This window comes from Bos javanicus, chromosome 14 (genome assembly GCF_032452875.1).
Source record: "Bos javanicus breed banteng chromosome 14, ARS-OSU_banteng_1.0, whole genome shotgun sequence".
Classification (NCBI taxonomy): domain Eukaryota; kingdom Metazoa; phylum Chordata; class Mammalia; order Artiodactyla; family Bovidae; genus Bos; species Bos javanicus.
This window is the reverse complement of record NC_083881.1, coordinates 31,377,763-31,396,765: the sequence shown is the minus strand read 5'-3', so window position 1 is coordinate 31,396,765 and position 19,003 is coordinate 31,377,763. Positions and strand designations below refer to the sequence as shown.

At 35.9% G+C, this 19,003-nt stretch overlaps 1 protein-coding gene across 11 annotated transcripts in view; it reads right to left on the bottom strand.

Annotated features, from left to right (window-relative positions):
* Nucleotides 1-19,003, bottom strand: part of CSPP1 (centrosome and spindle pole associated protein 1) — a 110,341-nt gene that overhangs the window by 78,620 nt on the left and 12,718 nt on the right. For 5 of the 11 annotated variants that reach the window (XM_061438906.1, XM_061438901.1, XM_061438904.1 and 2 more), the window contains 7 exons: nucleotides 17,811-17,919; nucleotides 15,804-15,903; nucleotides 6,976-7,079; nucleotides 6,237-6,260; nucleotides 2,989-3,069; nucleotides 1,302-1,400; nucleotides 153-595 (listed from right to left, as the gene is read on the bottom strand). In XM_061438906.1, the coding sequence (XP_061294890.1) occupies nucleotides 153-595; nucleotides 1,302-1,400; nucleotides 2,989-3,069; nucleotides 6,237-6,260; nucleotides 6,976-7,079; nucleotides 15,804-15,903; nucleotides 17,811-17,909 (950 nt within the window). In that variant the 5' untranslated portion in view covers nucleotides 17,910-17,919. The remainder of the gene's footprint in view (nucleotides 1-152; nucleotides 596-1,301; nucleotides 1,401-2,988; nucleotides 3,070-6,236; nucleotides 6,261-6,975; nucleotides 7,080-15,803; nucleotides 15,904-17,810; nucleotides 17,920-19,003) is intronic. The other 6 variants (XM_061438903.1, XM_061438910.1, XM_061438905.1 and 3 more) reach the window with 4 other exon arrangements.

Genomic DNA, 19,003 nt, shown 5'->3' with positions numbered 1-19,003 from the left:
CTTCAGTGACACATAAATTATGGTATAAAACTGATAGCATCCTAAAATTAATCAAATATGTACATCAAATGAAACAGCATCTAACATAATGATAAAAAGTAACAAGAGTAATATTAAGCAAATAAAGAAAATAAAAATGAAGTTGTAAATACCTGTTTTTTGTATAAACTCTCAAAAGTCTTCTATCAAAATCACTTTCATATCTAAACCTCTCATCCATGTCTTCACTTACTTCTGGATCATAGCCTGGTCTGTAAGACTGTTTATCAAAAGCAAGATCCTCATTAAACCTGTGAAATCTTCTATCTGGAATGTCAGTCGTGCTGTCAAACCTTTGATGTTTTTTACTGGAAACGCCCACTTCTTCATCAGTCTTTTTAATGACTCTTCTATTGTTCCTTAATTCAATTTCATCATCTAATTTTCGGTACCTGTCCTCTTCTAGTCGTCTTTGGTTTAGAAGTTCTTCATATGCCTCTGAAGGAGTTAAGACATCTTTTCTAGGACCCTCTGAATTTTCGAAAGATGATTGTATTTGTGAAGGTAAATCAGGTTTAACCTGACTGATAGGTTTTTTACTTCTTTGATTCTTCTGCTGGTTAATTAAAAAAAGAAGAAAAAAATCTTAATGAGATGCTATCTTCTAAAAGGTAATTAAATTCTAAAATGATGTTTAAGCTATTTACCATCTCAACTCAAAGGCTTAATCACCCATAAAAAATATCTTTTCTTTAGGAAATAACCTTCAAGGAAGTGTTATCCTTTAATAAAACTTAATAAATACAAAATAAATAGACAACAATAATATGTATAGATTGTTACAAAAAGAGAAGATAAACTATCCCAAGGAGATTTTACACATATTTTGGCAGTTAAATATTTGTTCAGAGTATTTCAAATTAAATGCCTTCTCAACACAGAGAATATAGGATGCAGTAAATTTTTCAACCACTCTTAAATTTGGTTATATTTCTTTACATATATATGTATATACATACATACAGCTAGAAATTTTTCAGTATAAAAAATCACTTAAAAATAAAATATAAACAAACATTACTTAAAACCAATCTCTAAAATTAAATCCCCTCCATGAAGTTAAAGTTAAAAAGCAGAGTAAGTTCTTCAGTATGAGATAAAACCATTTACAAAATTAAATCTCTCTCCTGTGTTTGGTTCAGTTTGGCTTAACTTTTTAAATATTTATATAAAAACTAAGTGAAATGTTTAATAATATAAAAATATTTTCAAGTGAGTACAAATATTCAGCATGTAAAGATTTATTTAGAAGCAAAACCTACCTCAGTACTCTTTTCTACCTGTCTGAACTTTTCAGTGGATTCTTCCTTATCCCTGAGAAATTGATTGTATTCTTTGTTACGTTCAAGTTTCAACCTTTCCTTAAAATAGAAAACCAAAAGGCAATGTTAAAAAAAAAAAAAAAAAAAAAAGGCAATGCTAATTTCAACATTAGGAAAAAGTACCTAACAGTCAAATCAGACTCATACAATTCAGAGATCCTACTCAGCATCAAACTTTACTAATAATATCAAAGGCAGGAATAGTTGTAAGGCACAGGAGATGCAGGAAGAGATCAGAGACCACCAGTGCACTTCCCCTCGTCCATTCTGGCCACATTAAAATAAGGTTTACTACATGCTTAAGTTCCAATTAACACACGAGATCTCTAACATAAGGGCATGGCTTTGATTTTGAAACACTTACTTTTTTTTTTTTTTTGACTTAGATGATACCTTCTTAGGACCTGTGACCAGTAAGTCCCTGAATTCTAGCTTTGTTTTTACCAACAGCAATCCTAGAGAATCCTGGTGCACTCTGCCAAAAGCATTCATAAATAAATCTCTTCCACCAGGAAGTACATGAATGTGTTTGCCAGTAGGTCTGTCATTAGCATGTTTCCAAGACTTGACCAGGCTACCTTCCTACTTTCATTCTCAAGGGTATCTCTTGCCTCTAATTCCTCACACCTCACCCTTGAAAGACCCGCTTCTATCCATTTCCTTCCCAAGTTTAAGGAAAGATCTTCGTTCTATTTAAAACATACAAACATAAAATTATCATAGTAACTAAAGTGTTATAACATCAATGTTCTGTTGAAACATAAATATGTTGTATTAGGAAATGTTCTTAAGCCCCAATAATTTTAGCATCATTGAAATAGCACAATCTAAAAAAGTTTTGTAAGAAGTGAGGCTGTCTTTTGAAACTTACTGTCTATTTGCTTTATATATCATGATTCTGATCTAGCTTGGGAATCTGAATATCTGCAAGAGGAATACAGTGCTTAATCACTACCCACTGTTAAGATAATATACATTTATTTGTGATAGAACACATATTCAAATAGCCCAAAAGTCTCCTATATAAAAGCTCAGTATACTCTCATCCTGGAGAAGGCAATGGCACCCCACTCCAGTACTCTTGCCTGGAAAATCCCATGGACGGAGGAGCCTGGAAGGCTGCAGTCCATGGTGTCGCTGAGGGTCAGACATGACTGAGCAACTTCACTTTCACTTTTCACTGTCATACATTGGAGAAGGAAATGGCAATCCACTCCAGTGTTCTTGCCTGGAGAATCCCAGGGACGGGGGAGCCTGATGGGCTGCCGTCTATGGGGTCGCGTAGAGTCGGACACGACTGAAGTGACTTAGCAGCATACTCTCATCCACTCATCTCACTGATAATTTTTTTCATATACCATGAACTTTATAGCTTAGAAATCAATGCTTTAAAAAATGAATTCTGAATATTCAATTAATATATTAAAGGAATATAGCAAATTACATGGTTACAAATGTAACATTCCAAAACATTTTTTAAACAGCACTAGAGACTCAACAGATTTTGAAAAAAATCAAGTATGGAAAATGACGTAAACTTGTTTGCATTTAAATCAAGAATATGCTCTTTCATGATTTTGATGCCTCAAGAAACTGCTATCCATAACAACTATTCCTATCCACCTACCTTAGCAGATAACCTCTCACCAATAGGAAGGGAAACTCCCAGAGTAGATGGATCTGTTTCACTCGTGGATAGAAAATTTTTCTGTATATAGACACACACATTAAAAAAATATATTACCTAATTGACTTTATAAAATGCTTCATAAATGTGCTTTACATTCTATTAATATAGTCTAAATTATTACATTATTCAGAGCAACAGAATGAAATGGAGATGAAGACAGAAACTACAAATGTGTGAAGACTATACCAAAATTAGAAAAGAGAATTTTCTAATTTCTCTGCAATTATGGATATCTATTTAAATGCCAGAAGATATAAACTATGAACATTATTTCTTTCTGAGCCTCTCCATTCCTGTCCATTAAGCATTTATGTAATGCAATGTGACAGACAGAGCATCAGACTAGGAATCCAAAGGCCTGGGCTCTTGGACCAGCTACAACAATTTTCAGCTGTGCTACACTGAGCAAGTCACTTAATCTCTCTGATCCAGACTTTCTTCTGTAAAATGAAACTGGAATCTGTTCTGCCTTAACAAAGCTGCTACACAATCAAGAAGGATTTAAAAAATGTAAAATCGCTTTGAACACCATAAAACAAACACAAGAGATTTATAAAAAATATATATAATCCCCAACTTTCTGGTACTGGTGCTGAGTAGGCATATAATCTGGAGAAGTTACTTAATTTATCTGCTTCTGTTTCTTTGTAAAACAATAATAATAACAACGTCTATATTATTAGGTAATGAGGATTAAATCAATCAATACTTATTAACCTAATTCTATGACTTTACTGTATTCATAAAACAAGCAATTTAATACTTTTCTGTTACTTTTACAGGTGACAGGGAGAAAAAGATAAGCATATGTTCCCTATATTTAAGAGATTTATAATTCAAATGATGAAACAAACATGGAAACAAATAACTACAATATAATGTACTGCAACAGAGTTATACTCAAAACATCATGGGAACAAAATAATTGATAAAAGACTAATCTGAATTTAGAAATAAGCTGTGCTACAAAAGCTAATTTGAAAGGTGGTTATATAAATTCTAAGCTTATTTAGTAAGAGAAACAATTTGACACACAACTAGATCCCTGAATCAGTCTGATCCCTATATACCAAAGTACAATGTAAACCTAGTCATTCTGTAGTTACACATGTATCAAAAAACAGAGTTCCAATTTTGAGCATACAGAGATACTGCATCCTTATTCCTTCATTAAGCCATGCCCAACTTTAAAGCCGGCCCAGAATGATGTCTGTACTTTTCAATAAAATGAAAAAAACTAGTAATAAGAATGACACAGTGAGCTTTGCTGAACTTTAATCATTCACTCATTCATTTAGTAATTATTGAGTGCAACAATGTCTACACTGTTCGACACATCTGGGACTTAACAGTGAAGAAAACAAAAGATCTTTGCCTTCCCAAAGTTCACATTCCAGCAGGGGAAACTGACAAGAAATAATAAACACAATGAAGAGTAATTCTACAGTATGTTAGAAGGTGGTAAGTGCTGTGGCCAAAAAATAAATAAATAAAATGAAAAGAATAGTTTATAGGTAGCCTACAGGCTTCTAGGGGATGGGAGTCAAAAGACTGGAAATCTGGAGTTCCCTTTTTAGACATGCTCAACACAAGATTCCCACTAGATTTCTAAGTGAAAATGTCAAGAGTCTGAGGTTCAGGAGAGAGATCTGGGCTGGAAATAATTTACTGACTCAGTTTAAAAACTTCTTCTGAGAATATGTTCTTTTTGTGTTTAGATGGCCAAGTGTTTTTTATTCTAAAGACTAGAAAGATGGTAGTTAACTGTTTAAGTGGCTCTTCTTGGCAGAACTTTAAGATTTGATCATTTTTTAAAGTTAATACTCTTGCAAAAGTCTGGAAGCCACAAGAAATCCAGAGAGAATGGGACTTGGAAACTGTACATATTCCAGGGGTCAAGGAAGCCATGGCAGCCGCCTCCCCATATCCTACATAATTTTCTTTTTCCCTTGCTTTCCTCTCCACTCCCGCTTTCTCAGATGTCAACCAAAAATTGTCTTTGTCATATTAAGGAACTACTGTTCCTCTACCACAACTATATTCTTTATGATGTAAGACCAAAAATTCCTTCACAGCCCTTTACATTTAAAGATTTGTGCTCCTCAATTCTTCTCTTTCATAAAGGCAATTTCTTCTTATACCTTCCAGTGCCATTCTTTTTTAAAAACGTTGTGTCTATAAAATAATGTAAAATCCACAAGTGAAAGTGGTGGTGGTTTAGTCGCAGGTTTTGTCCAACTCTTGCGGCCCCACGGACTATAGCAGATACTAAAGGAAAACCTCAGCCAAGGAGCGGTAGGGAAAGGGAGAGGACAATGAGGCTCAAGGCCAGGGAGGCAGGCTAGATCGTGAAGAGACTACTCATGTCATGCTAAGGAATCTGGATTTTTATCCTGAAGGCAGAGAGGAGACACAGAAGGATTTCAACTGGTAAGGGACAAGATCATGCTGGAAAGTATTATGGAGAATGGGCTGAGAATCAGGGCAAGGAGATCAGTCAAAAATCTGGAGGCCTTTCCTGATCATTACAGTACCTGCCTTGTTAAGAGTTATCACTGTCTGAATTGTATAAATGTTATCTCTACAACTAGATTCTAAGCCCCTTGAAGACAAAATTCATACCAGATTCATCTCCATGACAAGTGTTTAAAAAGTGTTGGCTGAAAGATAAATGGATGTGTGAGATTCATTTTAAAAATAGTCATTTTCCAATATATGTTTGCAAATGTAATCCACAGGTTTGGGAACCAAAATATCGAGTAATCCAGACTGACAACAAACAGTTCAAAAATATCTTAGAGTATCTTAAATATTCTGTCGTTTTATTAATCTTAATGCAACTAGTACAATTATAATTAATTTGAAGAACAAAAACGTGCATGCTGAGAACAAATGAATTTACAATAGCTGCAGAATATTTCTAAAAGATGCATAAGAAAGCAACAAAAACAAATGCAAAGCAGGAATCAAAAAGAATGCTTGATTGCACTAATGGAAATGTACAATGTATAGAGTGTCATTTTGCTAAAAGCAAGGATCCAAAACGGTGCCATTAAAAAGTCTCTGAATCACAAATGAAGTTATTTTTATTAGTTTGCGAACAACAATATCATATATGCAAATAATCACAAGCTACTGGATCTAAAACAAAACAGTAAAGAAGAACATTTTGCAGGCAACCCTACCTTTCTTTTTGCTTGTGTAATACCCTAAAGTCAAGGGAAACAAACCATTGGTAAAATGTATTCAAAGTCCTTTCTCTTTATGTCAAATCAGAATGAATAAGAGACGATTCATACATGTGGAATAAACATTACAAAGCAGGAAGAAACTAAAGAATCTCTTGGGATGACTAGAAACATGATGACTGTTTTAGATACATTTATAACCTAGTAAACTATATTTTAAAACTTATAATAATTAGTTATCATATAATTTAACAAAAAATACTTAAAACAAGAGTTCCACTAAGTAAATAGATTAAACCATAAAGCAAAACCTGATAGTTAAGGAAATATGCTGAATGACGTTTTATAAGCTTAGTTCTTAAGAAAATAATTAGAAACTAGAACTCCACATGTCATTTTAATACATGGTTGAGGGGAAGAGAGTAGTAGGCTGGGCTATTTTACACCATGACTACTTTACAAAAAACATGAACAACAAGAACTTACAATCTCATTTAAAATTAGAACCCACTGTCCTCCTTAAAAGGTCAAGAGTCTGTTATTTCATGGCACCAATGCTCAGAATCATTTTTTTCTCTATCAGTGTCATATGTATCACTTAACTTTCGCTGCAGTACATTGCTAGATACCCCTAAAAATGTAAATATTAATGTATATGACTAAAAAATCTTATGAAAATAAATTCAGGAGGTAAATTCTAAAGCACAAAACCAAACAAGTTACTAGAACTCATTACCTGAGTAAGATAGCGTCTGTAATCTTGTCGCAATTCTTCTTTCAGTTTATGTTTCTTCTGTTCATAGTCTTCCCCAAGTGGTAAACTTAATCCATAATCAATTCCTAGAAAGAAAACAACTTCTTAAGCAATGTAGCTCATTGCAACCCAATCTCAATTTCAATGCAGTGTCTTATAACAAAGCACAGTAGGAAGGAACACAGTCATGTGGATTCTGAGACTTGGATCAGGATAATAAATTTCTTATTTGAAATGTTTCAATAGGTAACACATTCAAACAATGGAAAATATCCCTCCCACCCACTTCTCCCGCCCAGAACAACCAACACGGCTGTATCTGTGTCTTCTTCCAGAAGTGTTTAATACATCTATAAAAGGTGTCTTCATAGTACTATGTGGGTGTGTGTTATATTTAGTTCTTCCCCCTTTAGATAGATGGCTCTGCATTGTTTGCCATCTTGCTTTTCTTTTTTTTTTTTTTTTTTTGACATGGACCATTTTTAAAGTCTTTATTGAACTTGTTACAACATTGTCTCTGCTCTATCTCTGGTTTTTTGGCTGCAAGGCTTGCAGGATGCCAGCTCCCCAAACAGGGATCTGTTCCCACACCCCCTAGATTGGAAGGTGAGGTCTCAACCACTGGACTGCCAGGGAAGTCCCTCCCATCTCGCTTTTTGAAGGACAGCAAAATTAAAGCAAAGAAAAGCCAATTACCTTTACTTCTTCTTTTAATTCTGCTGAAATTTCTTTTAAAATACCTACAACAACTTTAATATGTGTCTTTCAGTCTGTGAAAATTAATAATGTGATATTCTAACATAAAAGAATATGTGTCATAACAATTTTTTAATTGAGGTATAGCTGATTTACAATGTTGTGCTAATTTCTGCTGTACAGCAAAGTTATTTAGTTACACATATACATGTAAAAATGAAAGTGAAGTCGCTCAGTCATGTCCGACTCTTTACGACCCCATGGACTGTATAGTCCATGGAATTCTCTAGGCCAGAATACTGGAGTGGGTAGCCTTTCCCTTCTCCAGGGGATCTTCCCAACCCAGGGAGTTTTTCGTATTCCTTTCCATTATGGTTTATCACAGGATATTGAATATAACATGTCTGAAAAAACCAGCCATGCATGGTTTAGGCTGAAATTTCCAAAAAATTTTAAAGTTGCCAATTCTGATTTCATATAAATGGATATTAATTTTTATTGTGGTAAAACAGACATTTTAACCATTTTCAGGCATACAGTTCACTGGTATTAAGTACATTGAAAATGTTGTGCAATCATTACCACTATCCATTTCTAGAGTTTTGTCATTCCAAATAGAAATTCTGTAGAAGAATCTTAGTTTTCTAAGAAAAACTTCCATTTTGAGTAGGGCCTTCTTATGCAAGAGTTCAAAAATCGAATTACATTTTGGGGTGATGACCATAGCGATGGCTGCACAACTTGTAAATACACTGAAGACCACTGAATTGTACAATTTAAATGGGTAAACTCTATGGTATGTAAATTGTATCTTAATAAAACAATTAAAATCAAATTATATACTTTAAAAATATTTTTAATACTAAAACACTATGTCAAGCACCGATATCACATAAGTGTTTCAATTTCTGAAGCCTCTTTCGCTTTTTTAGTCCTACTAGGCAATACTAACGGAGAAGGCAATGGCACCCCACTCCAATACTCTTGCCTGGAAAACCCCATGGACAGAGGAGGCTGGTAGGCGGCAGTCCATGGGGTCGCTAAGAGTCGGACACGACTTAGCAACTTCACTTTCACTTTTTTACTTTCATGCATTGGGGAAGGAAATGGCAACCCACTTCAGTGTTCTTGCCTAGAGAATCCCAGGGACGGGGAAGCCTGGTGGGCTGCCATCTATGGGGTCACACAGAGTCGGACACGACTGAAGTGACGCAGCAGCAGCAGCAGCAACCCTGAACAATACATACTGTCCAGCAAAATGGTGCAGCCGATCCCTGATAGGAAGGGGATATGCTCCATACATAATTGTTCATGGGGAGCGCATGTATACCTGTGCATATTTAATTTTATGTGCATAAAAATTGGAAGAAAAAAAATAAAAAAAAAAATTAAAAAAAAAAATAAATAAATAAATATTCTGTGGACTTTAAGTATTAACAATGGGATCCTAACTGACTTAAGGAACTGAAAAATATGGTGAACTTACTTTTTCAGGGCAGTTGTCTTCTGATTGTTCCAGGGGCAAGTAAAGCATCAGTGTCACCTTAGGGTCAGTTGAAGTGATGTCACTTCACCAAATACAACATCAGTGACTCTAAGTTAACATTATGCTTCAGAGCTAGAGCAATTAAAAGTATCTGGTTTCCATAGTGGCTATGGGTTAAATATTTAAAACCACAGTGTGTAATCTTTTAAAAATTAGTTTTAATTTTCTAAATAGCACTCATAGTAAATACTTTACAGATTACCATGGAACACTTAGTTTCTTCTTTTCAGTATTATATTACCATCAAAAAGTATTACATCAAAATAATCAAAGGACAAATTATAGGAAATAATACTAAGCCTTTCCATAAGCAAATGACTTATCAAGAGATGCAAACACTTTGAGGAGAACTTCAGCTAAAAGACATCATTACAAAGGACCCATTTGACTTGTACAAACTACAACAAAGAGGCAGAATGTTTGGGATTTAGCTTTGAATAAGAGAAACCGGAGAAGGAAATGGCAACCCACTCCAGTATTCTTGCCTGGAGAATCTCATGGATGGAGGAGCCTGGGGGACTACAGTCCATGGGGTCGCAAAGAGTCGGACATGACTGAGCGACTTCACTCACTCAAGACCACATATGCTACAAGGAGCGACAATTAAAAGTACTACTAAAAATTAGTAAAAACAATTTTCTTATATTTTGTCTAATATCCAAAATCTTTTTTAGTTAAACCCTAGAATGACGCTGCAATATGAAACTCTGCTGTTGTTTCTTTGCTGATATTATTTTTAAATTGCAGCAATGTAATTTTCCTTCCTTATAATTCTTTTCCAAATTTCCATAAGCACAACTGTATTTAGAATAATTTTTAAAAATCATACTAATTTCTAGTAACAAGAATAAAATTTTTTCTTACTTCAATAATCTGCAAACTTTTTGCTTGCAGATTTACTTGACTTCTAAGAATGAAAACTAAAATAAATTTTGGAGGTTCTGGAGCCTGAAATCAATGGCACTTTGATATGAGTGAGAGATACTGCCTAGAAATGGCGGATGGATAAAAAACACCTAGGGCCTACAAACATTAAAGATGGATTCTGGAGTATCCAAAGTTTAGAGGTGAGGGAGAGAGAAAGGAACCAGAAAAAATAAAGACTGAAAAGGACTGTGTTGGGAGTCTTCAAAGCCACCCCCAGGTTTGTTGACTTGACAGGACTCATAGAATGCAGAAGCCATTATACTCACAATTATGGTTTATTACCCTGAAAGGATACAAAGCAAAACTAACAGGAATGTGGCACTGTCCAGGGTAAACTAGGTTCAAACTTCAAGAGTTCTTCCCCAGTGGAATCATACAGGACGTGCCTAATTCTTGCACAACAAGCCGTGACAGCACACGTGAAGTGTTGTCTCCCAGGGAAGCTCCCTACTCAGTGCCCAGGGTTTTTAATAGGAGCTGGTCACTCAGGCACCCTCTGCCTAGTACGTAACAAAATTCCAGACTCTACAGACAGAAAGCAGGTACTCTACATAAACCATATGGTTTATATAAAGTTTAGGCACAATGACCCATTCTTTTTATCAGTGTAAGAAACTATTTACAAGCTAAGTTCCAGACAGCAACCAACAGCCAGTCTGCAGTGGAAACCCTAGCAGCAGACAATAACTGTTCCAGGTCTGTCAATAAACAGCAAGGTTCTTTTTAATCTCAAGAGGTCATGGTCATGCCCCTATACTGTAAATGGTGGTATCTTCAAACGCACAACAGGATTTATGCTACCATATACAGAAAAAGAAGAGAGGGTTATACACATGTGTGCAGTCTAGTCATGAAACTGTATACAAGAAACTGCTAAATAACCAGAGGACAAGGTTAGGAGGATCATCAATTCTCATGCTATATACTTCTGTGTCAATTTTTTTTTTTTTTTTACCATGTGCACGTTTTCCTTTATTTCTTTAATGAAAAACAAAGGGGGGAAAACCCTTAAATACAGCAATGCTCTCATCCCTATCATTGAGCCAGGAACTACACTTTAAAAGCGGTACAAAATCTATGGATGTAAAGTCAAAATACACACATATAAAAAAAACGTTGAAAGTATTTACTGTATTACTTATTAAAAATGTCTTCCAGGATATAAAACATCAAAATGAAAAGAATAATCCTCAACCAATCTAAAAGGAAATGTTCGACTTCTCTAAAGAAGAGACAGGATGAAGGGATGATCTTTGACTGAGGTATAACAGAACTAAATTTAAAAGATTAAAGGAAGCATTTCTCATCAATAATGCTTATGAAACATGAAAATGAGCTGGTCAGAAAGGTTTAGGACTTTTAAATAAAATAATAACAAGTATTATGCCTAGAAATGGTTTAGGGAAATGGAAAACAGCATTTGCTTTTACAGATTGTTTTCAGCCGATTTTCTCATAATTTCATTAAATCTAAATAATTCTAACCAACTCCTTATCAATGACACCATTTCATCAGCATATATTAACTAAGCCATGCACATGCTGTGTATAAGAAAGAATCTAGCTAGCCTCTGTCTCTGGGAGGTAACGTCTAAATTCTTGGAATCTTCTGAGTCATGAGATCATATGTTACTCATGACAGGTCCCCAGAACAAACCTCTAAGTTGATACTAATAAGGTGACTCACAATGAGTCCCTAGATGGTTTAAGCTAAAGAGATAATACAGATAGGGACTGTTCACACCAAAAAGATCAAACATGTAATTGGAGTGTTGGCCCATTGACCCATGTGACATCAGCCTGACCTCAGGAAAGTAGGAGGTCTGGAGAGAATGAGCCACATGGACAGTGACAAAATCATTCATGCTTATACAACGAAACCCCTGTAAAAATTCTAGACACCAAAGCTCAGGTGAGCTTCCTAGGTGGCAGTACTCTATACTGTCACCTATTAATGTGCTAGGAGGGTAACACATCCCTGAGGCTGATGGAACCTTCACGTTCGGACCCTCCCAGACCAGGCCCTGTTTTGTATGTTTCTTCCTTTGGCTGGCTGATCTGTATCCTTTTGCTGTAATAAACCGGTAATGATAAATACAGCACTCTCCTGAGCTCTGGGAGTCATCTAGAGAGTTATCAAACTTGAGGTGGTAGAAACAGTTCATCTGAAGGAAGGATGGCCCGTGAACCCCACACTTGCACCTGGTATTTGAAGTAAGCGAAGTCTTGTAGATTAAGACTTGCAGAAGTCTTAACACTCCTCAAATCCTTTGCTCAGAGGTATAAATGGTGGAAGAAGGAGCTACATGGATAAGCATTATCCATGAATATCATCGTCTAACAGAAATGAATTTACATAATCATAAAAATGTAGTGGTACATGGGGTCGCTAAGAGTCGGACATGACTGAGCGACTTCACTTTCACTTTTCACTTTCATGCATTGGAGAAGGAAATGGCAACCCACTCCAGTGTTCTTGCCTGGAGAATCCCAGGGATAGGGGAGCCTGGTGGGCTGCCGTCTATGGGGTCGCACAGGGTCGGACACGACTGAAGAGACTTAGCAGCAGCAGCAGTACATGACAGCTGTACAATGAGCTATTAATAGACAGTCTTCGTTGGCTAAAACAAATATTGCCAGTTTACCTATCACTGATAGCTACTATGCTTAATTACTCAAAGTATGGTGTCACTGAGCTTAATTCAACGTATAAATTTTAGACCAGTTTGTTTTATAATTCCTCGAATCACTTACAGAAAACTGTTGCCAAGTTACTTTACATTTTTCCTAACATCAAAAATTAAATATTTGTCCTAATCTTAAGACCACAATTATCCAGGCAAGAAATCAGTAACTGAATGCTCGAAGATACAAAATCAAATTATTATTCTTTAGAAAGATTCAATGTGCATCAAAAATAATTATACTTCAGTTGGCAATTAAAAAAAATAATCCAGAAAATTAAATTCCATACACCTAAAAAATTGCTTATTTTTGCCATGGGAACTTCATTCATTCAAAATATCTTTTCTAAACACCAAAGTGCCAGACACTGTGTTAAGCAATGAACGTACAATGGCAGAAAAGCTGGGGTGCTATTGGGGTAAAATAGAGAGCTGAACGAGTTCAAAACTGTTCTTCAAGGGAAGAGCCAATGTCACAGGAGTATAAGGTAGGGATGGCCAACACAATCTGGTAAAGGTAATAAAAGAGTAAAATCACCGTAACGGAAACAAGAATCCATTGAAGGGTTTGAAATAGAGACTAACATGATCAGATTCGGTTTGGGGGAGGACATCAACTGGCAGTGCAGAGACTTAATAGAGAAGGCTAGATTGTACAACAAAAAGAACACCAGAAAAAAAAATCTAAGTGAAAGCCAATGGACGCCTACATAAAATGATCTCTATGGAATTAGAGAAAAGTCAACTTATTTGAGGTTTAGATGTTAGAATCTCTGAACTATGTAATTATTCGCTGTGGGATACAAAAAGGGGAAAAAGGTCAAAGATGACCACAAAACCAGCTCACTTAAGTTTGAAAGGAGTCAAGTTAATTTTGCACATGTTGATTCTGAGTCCAAGACATCCAAGTACAGATGTCATTAAAACATTAGACATATAGGTCTGGAGTTCACCAAAGAAACTGGAATTAGGATAGAGATTAAGGAGTAATGAGCACACTAATGGTAAATAAAGTCCTGTGAATGAATAAGGGATACCAGTTAGGGAAGAGGGAGAAGTCATTATCTGTTAAGTTGGACTTTAAACTCTACATGATCTGTGAATGTAATAAAGAATAAGTTTTAATATAGTTCTTAAAAATAAAAAACCTGAGCGCGCGGCCATGGCTGCCGCGGCCGGGCAGGGGGGCCGGGGGGGCGGCGCGTGAGCGGGCGGCGCGGGGCGGGCGGGCGCCCGCGATGTGCCACTCGGCGCCTCCCCCGCCGGGCCCGGGCTGCGCGGAGGCCGGGCGGCCCTAATTTAAAAAAAATAAATAAATAAAAAACCTAGTTTAAAAATGTAAAAAGTCATGGAAATTAATATTTACTGTCCATCAATAATGCACCAATCATCTTTTCATACATATTCAACTATTGCCACAATAACCTTTTAAGATAGACACAATTCTTAAGATGAGGAAACAAAGAGCTTAAATAATTGATGCCAGGTTGCAAAGGCATGACAGCCACATTCCAAAGCAACTCATAACTCCAGAAAGTCAGTGATTCACCTTAGTGCTTGAGAGAACCTACTATCAAACTTTCAAAAAACTCTCTCAGAATAATTAAATTTTCAATTCATAAAATTTTAGGGCTAGAAGATAATCTAACCTCTTTATGTTATAAAGAAACTGAGTGCCTTAGAGATTAAGGCACTTAACCAAAATATAATACTTAGTTCACTAAAGCTGCAGGCATGTGTGCGTGCTCAGTCGTGTCTGACTCTCTGCAACCCCAATGAACTATATAACCCTCCAGGCTCCTCTGTCCATGGGATTTTTCCAGGCAAGAATACTGGAGTGGGTTGCTATTTCCTCCTTCAAAAGCTGTATGCTGCTGCTGCTAAGTCACTTCAGTCGTGTTCAACCCTGTGCGACCCCATAGACGGCAGCCCACCAGGCTCCCCCGTCCCTGGGATACTCCAAGCAAGAACACTGGAGTGGGCTGTCATTTCTTTCTCTAATGCATGAAAGTGAAAAGTGAAAGTGAAGTCGCTCAGTCGTGTCCAACTCTTAGTGACCCCATGGACTGCAGCCTACTGGTAGGCTGGCTCCTCTGTCCATGGGACTTTCCAGGCAAGACTACTGGAGTGGGGTGCCATTGCCTTCTCTGCAAAAGCTGTATATTAGCCAATAATTTGTAACAGACTCAGAATGGAAAAGGTTTTCTATATATATGATACTAAAAGTATGGCATTCTTCTAGTAGAGATAGAGAGCCCACTAAACTATTCAGCAGTCTTTTGGCCAACATCCCCATGTACTCCTAGCAGAATACAAATGCAAAGCAACTAACAACTTAGGAGTATACTCATGGCCATGAAAAGTCATCCACATGAGAAATGCTTTAACCAAATGGATTAATCATATTTGACTCCTTTAATGTGAAAAAGGTTCAGTTATCATCAGTAATTCACAAGGTAATTTTTAAATATTCATATATTTTCTTTAAAAAAAAAAAAATACACCTACCAAAAAGCTAAAATGAGGTAGTATCCCAAATATTTTCACACCAAACCATAATCAAAGACTCAATATAGCTAAATATTAACTTATTTACAATTTCAAAATAGTCATCAGTAATATTTTCTATCTTTTAAGCATAGTTCTTTGATTTTTAAATAAAAGCAAGTCCACCATTATTCAACAGTTAACACTTTCTCACACAATTTCCATTCAAAATTTTCAATTATGATACCTACTTATGGCTATGATTTCCATAAATCATAACCAAGACAATAACAGTTACAATGAGAACAAGTTTCTCAGTATACATTATATTTCATATGTAGACCACAATGTCACATATAAGATTCCAGAAAGGAAGGAGTTACTAGAATTCAAAAATTGTCCTTTTTTCTGACAAGACAAAGCTCCTTCATGACAGCCTGCTAAGAATATCTTAAATTCAGTTTAGCATACCTAAAGAACGCCTTGTCTGTTGACTGTTAGGTGGTATGTTTTCCTTAGCCATGGAAATTAATATTTTACTGTTTTCAGAAAGCTTCTCTGATGCTTTTCCCTGAAAGAGACATAATATTTACAAAGCAGTGGGGGAAAAAAATTCCAAAAATGTACAATTAATTTCAGTATGTTTAAAACAAAATTTAAGTGTAAGGTTTGAGGAATTACTCAAAGGTATTTATTAGTGCTGCAATGTTCTATTATTTAGCTCACTGATTTATCAACAAATATTCACTGAGTTCCCACCAGATATTGTCCTAGGCATCAAAAACAGGTAAGTGAAGAAATACTAAAGGATCTCTGCCATCAGAGCTTATAAACTACTGTGATAACAAACAATAAATACAACACACAATTAGATTATGTTATATGTAGTGAGTGATACAGAGGAGAAACAGGAAAAAAAAAAGAACAACTGTAAGGAGGCCCAGAAATGATAACGGAGGAACTGCAAGGCCTGAATGAATAGGTGATACTTGACCTAAAGACTTGAAGATTATTATCTATCTGCTATAGTATTAGAAATCATAATGCTGCTGCTTAAGTTGCTTCAGTCGTGTCCAACTCTGTGCGACCCCATAGATGGCAGCCCACCAGGCTCACGCTGTCCCTAGGATTCTCCAGGCAATAACACTGGAGTGAGTAGAAATCATAATAAAGCTATATTTAAAGCTATCTAATAACTCCCTCCTAAACCTGTCAGTCCTAGTACTAAAGAATGGTTAAGGGCATAAAATGTGGAGCTGGACACATGAATCCAATCCTGTACATGCCTGGACGATTTACTTAACCCTGTAAGCCTCATTTTTGGAATCTGTAAAACAGACAAAAATTCTGCCTACTTCACTGGGATTTTATGATTAAATGCTATCATACATGTAAAGTCCTTGGCACAGCACCTTGTACATGGCAGGTACTATGGAAGGAAAGATAGTTAAGAGAATAAACACTGGATTCAGGTTGCCAGGGGTCAAAGCCTAGTTCTGCTATTCTGTCACCTAAGTCTCATACTTAACGTCACTATGTACCAGTTTACTCGTTTGGAAAATGACAACAGTACTTATCTCATAGATTCATGATGTGAAGTATCAGTGTAACCGCTAAAGACTTTATGCCTCACCCATAGTTAGCACACAATAAATGTTAGCTATATGAATACAATTATTTTATAATTATGGTGTCCGTGTTATTTATCATTTCCACCAGGATACCTTTGTCCAGGGCAAATGCTAAACCAGATGAGACACTGGAACAACAAGAAAATCAAGACTGTCTTGGGCAAGTCATTATATCCGATTCCTCTAATTAGGATGACCCATATGGCATAGATTAAGATACACACTGTTTCTCATTACACACACTGAGCCCACGGGAGAAAGCATCACATCTGTCTAGACCATGGCTATATTCTCTGAGCCCAGCACAGTACCCAGTAGTCTCAATAAATATCAAAGCTAGAAAAGTTTTAAGAAAGCTTTTTCAGACACTGCTTTCAGAAACATTTTAACAAATTTATATTCTGAAAAGTAAATACACAAAGAAACTATCCTTATAAATTCATTTTTGTAGATTTCAAAAATGTTTAAGATACTGATTCATTAAAAAAATGAACCTTTTCACAAAGAATATAAGAAATTGCTTTTACATCTATTCTATTTATATTCTGAAAATTCCTTGCATTAGAACTAGTCTCCTAATCATGTTAGAAAGCACATAAATTGTTAATTAAAACTCCAATAAGAGAGAAGAGAAACTGTGAGGTACAAAACACCACAGAAGAAAAATTGCATTCAAAATTACTGAAATCTTATCCAGGTTCAGGGTCTCAGACTTAGAACAACAGCACAGTTAAACTAAAATATGAAACAAGCTTCTCACTCCCAGAAGAAGAAATTTTGCATTTAAAGAGGGTAATCTTCAGAGACAATTTAATGAAACACATTGGAAGAAAATGATTAACTTTACCTTCATTTCCATGTACGGTGGATCACTTTCCAATTCTGCTTTGTCTCTGGCCAATCTGACTTTTCGCTCTTCAATAAATTCATCCAAATTATCAGCCATTTTGAAGATACTAAAAATAAAAAAAAAAATTTTTTAATAAATTTTTAGGGCTTCCCTGGTGGCCTAGTCATAAAGAATCCGATTGCCAGTGTAGGAGCCATGGGTTCAATCCCTGATATGGGAAGATCTCACATGCCCTGGAGTAACTAAGCCTGTGTACAACCACTGAGCCTGTGCTCTAGAGCCTGGGAGCCACAACTAACAAGGCCATACACCCTAGAGCCCATGCTCCACAACAAGAGGAGCCACCACAGTGAGAAGCCCAAGCACCTGAGCTAAAGAGCAGCCCCCACTCTCTGCAACTAGAGAAAAGCCTGCACAGCAATGAAGACCCAGCACAGCCAAAAATAAAATTATCTTTTAAAAAAGATCACAGTCTTAATATTTAAAAACCTTCAGTGAGCATAGCTATACCAGAATATCTTTAGGCTAATTATTAACATACAGGTTTAGTCTACGTTTAGTTCTCAGTGTCAGTTATCAAATTGATAACAAGCTTGAATGAAATTTGCCTACCAGCTTTCAATCTCAACTCCCCCCAAAACCTACAACATACTTTAAAATATCAGAAAAGAAATAAAAAGGAAAATGAACAACTACCACCACATCAGAAAAAAAAACCTTTGAGCCTTAAATCAAAACACTTTTATTAAAATTTATTTTAACCATTCGGAGATAATTCTGAACTTACAAAAAAGTTACAAAAGGAATAGTACAGAGAATACCGTATATTATTTATCCATTCTCTGTTGCTTAAGATTTTGTACCTCTTGCTTTACCTTTGTGCATACAAGTTTGTCCTCTTTACACATTTTTTTCTAAAGTTATTCACAGCATGAATTACATATATCAGCGCTCTTTACCCCTAAATGTTTCAGTGTGTATTAAGAATTATTTTCTTACATAACCTCAACATACTTGTCAACCTCAGTAACATTTTTTAATCTATTGTCCATGTTCCATCATTGTCACCTGACCTAATACTATCCTCTACACCATATTTTTCTCTCTCTTCCATCTAGGATCCAGTCTAGGTTAGGTATAGCATTTCACTGTTATGTCTCTTTACCCATCACTTTGGAACATTTCTACAA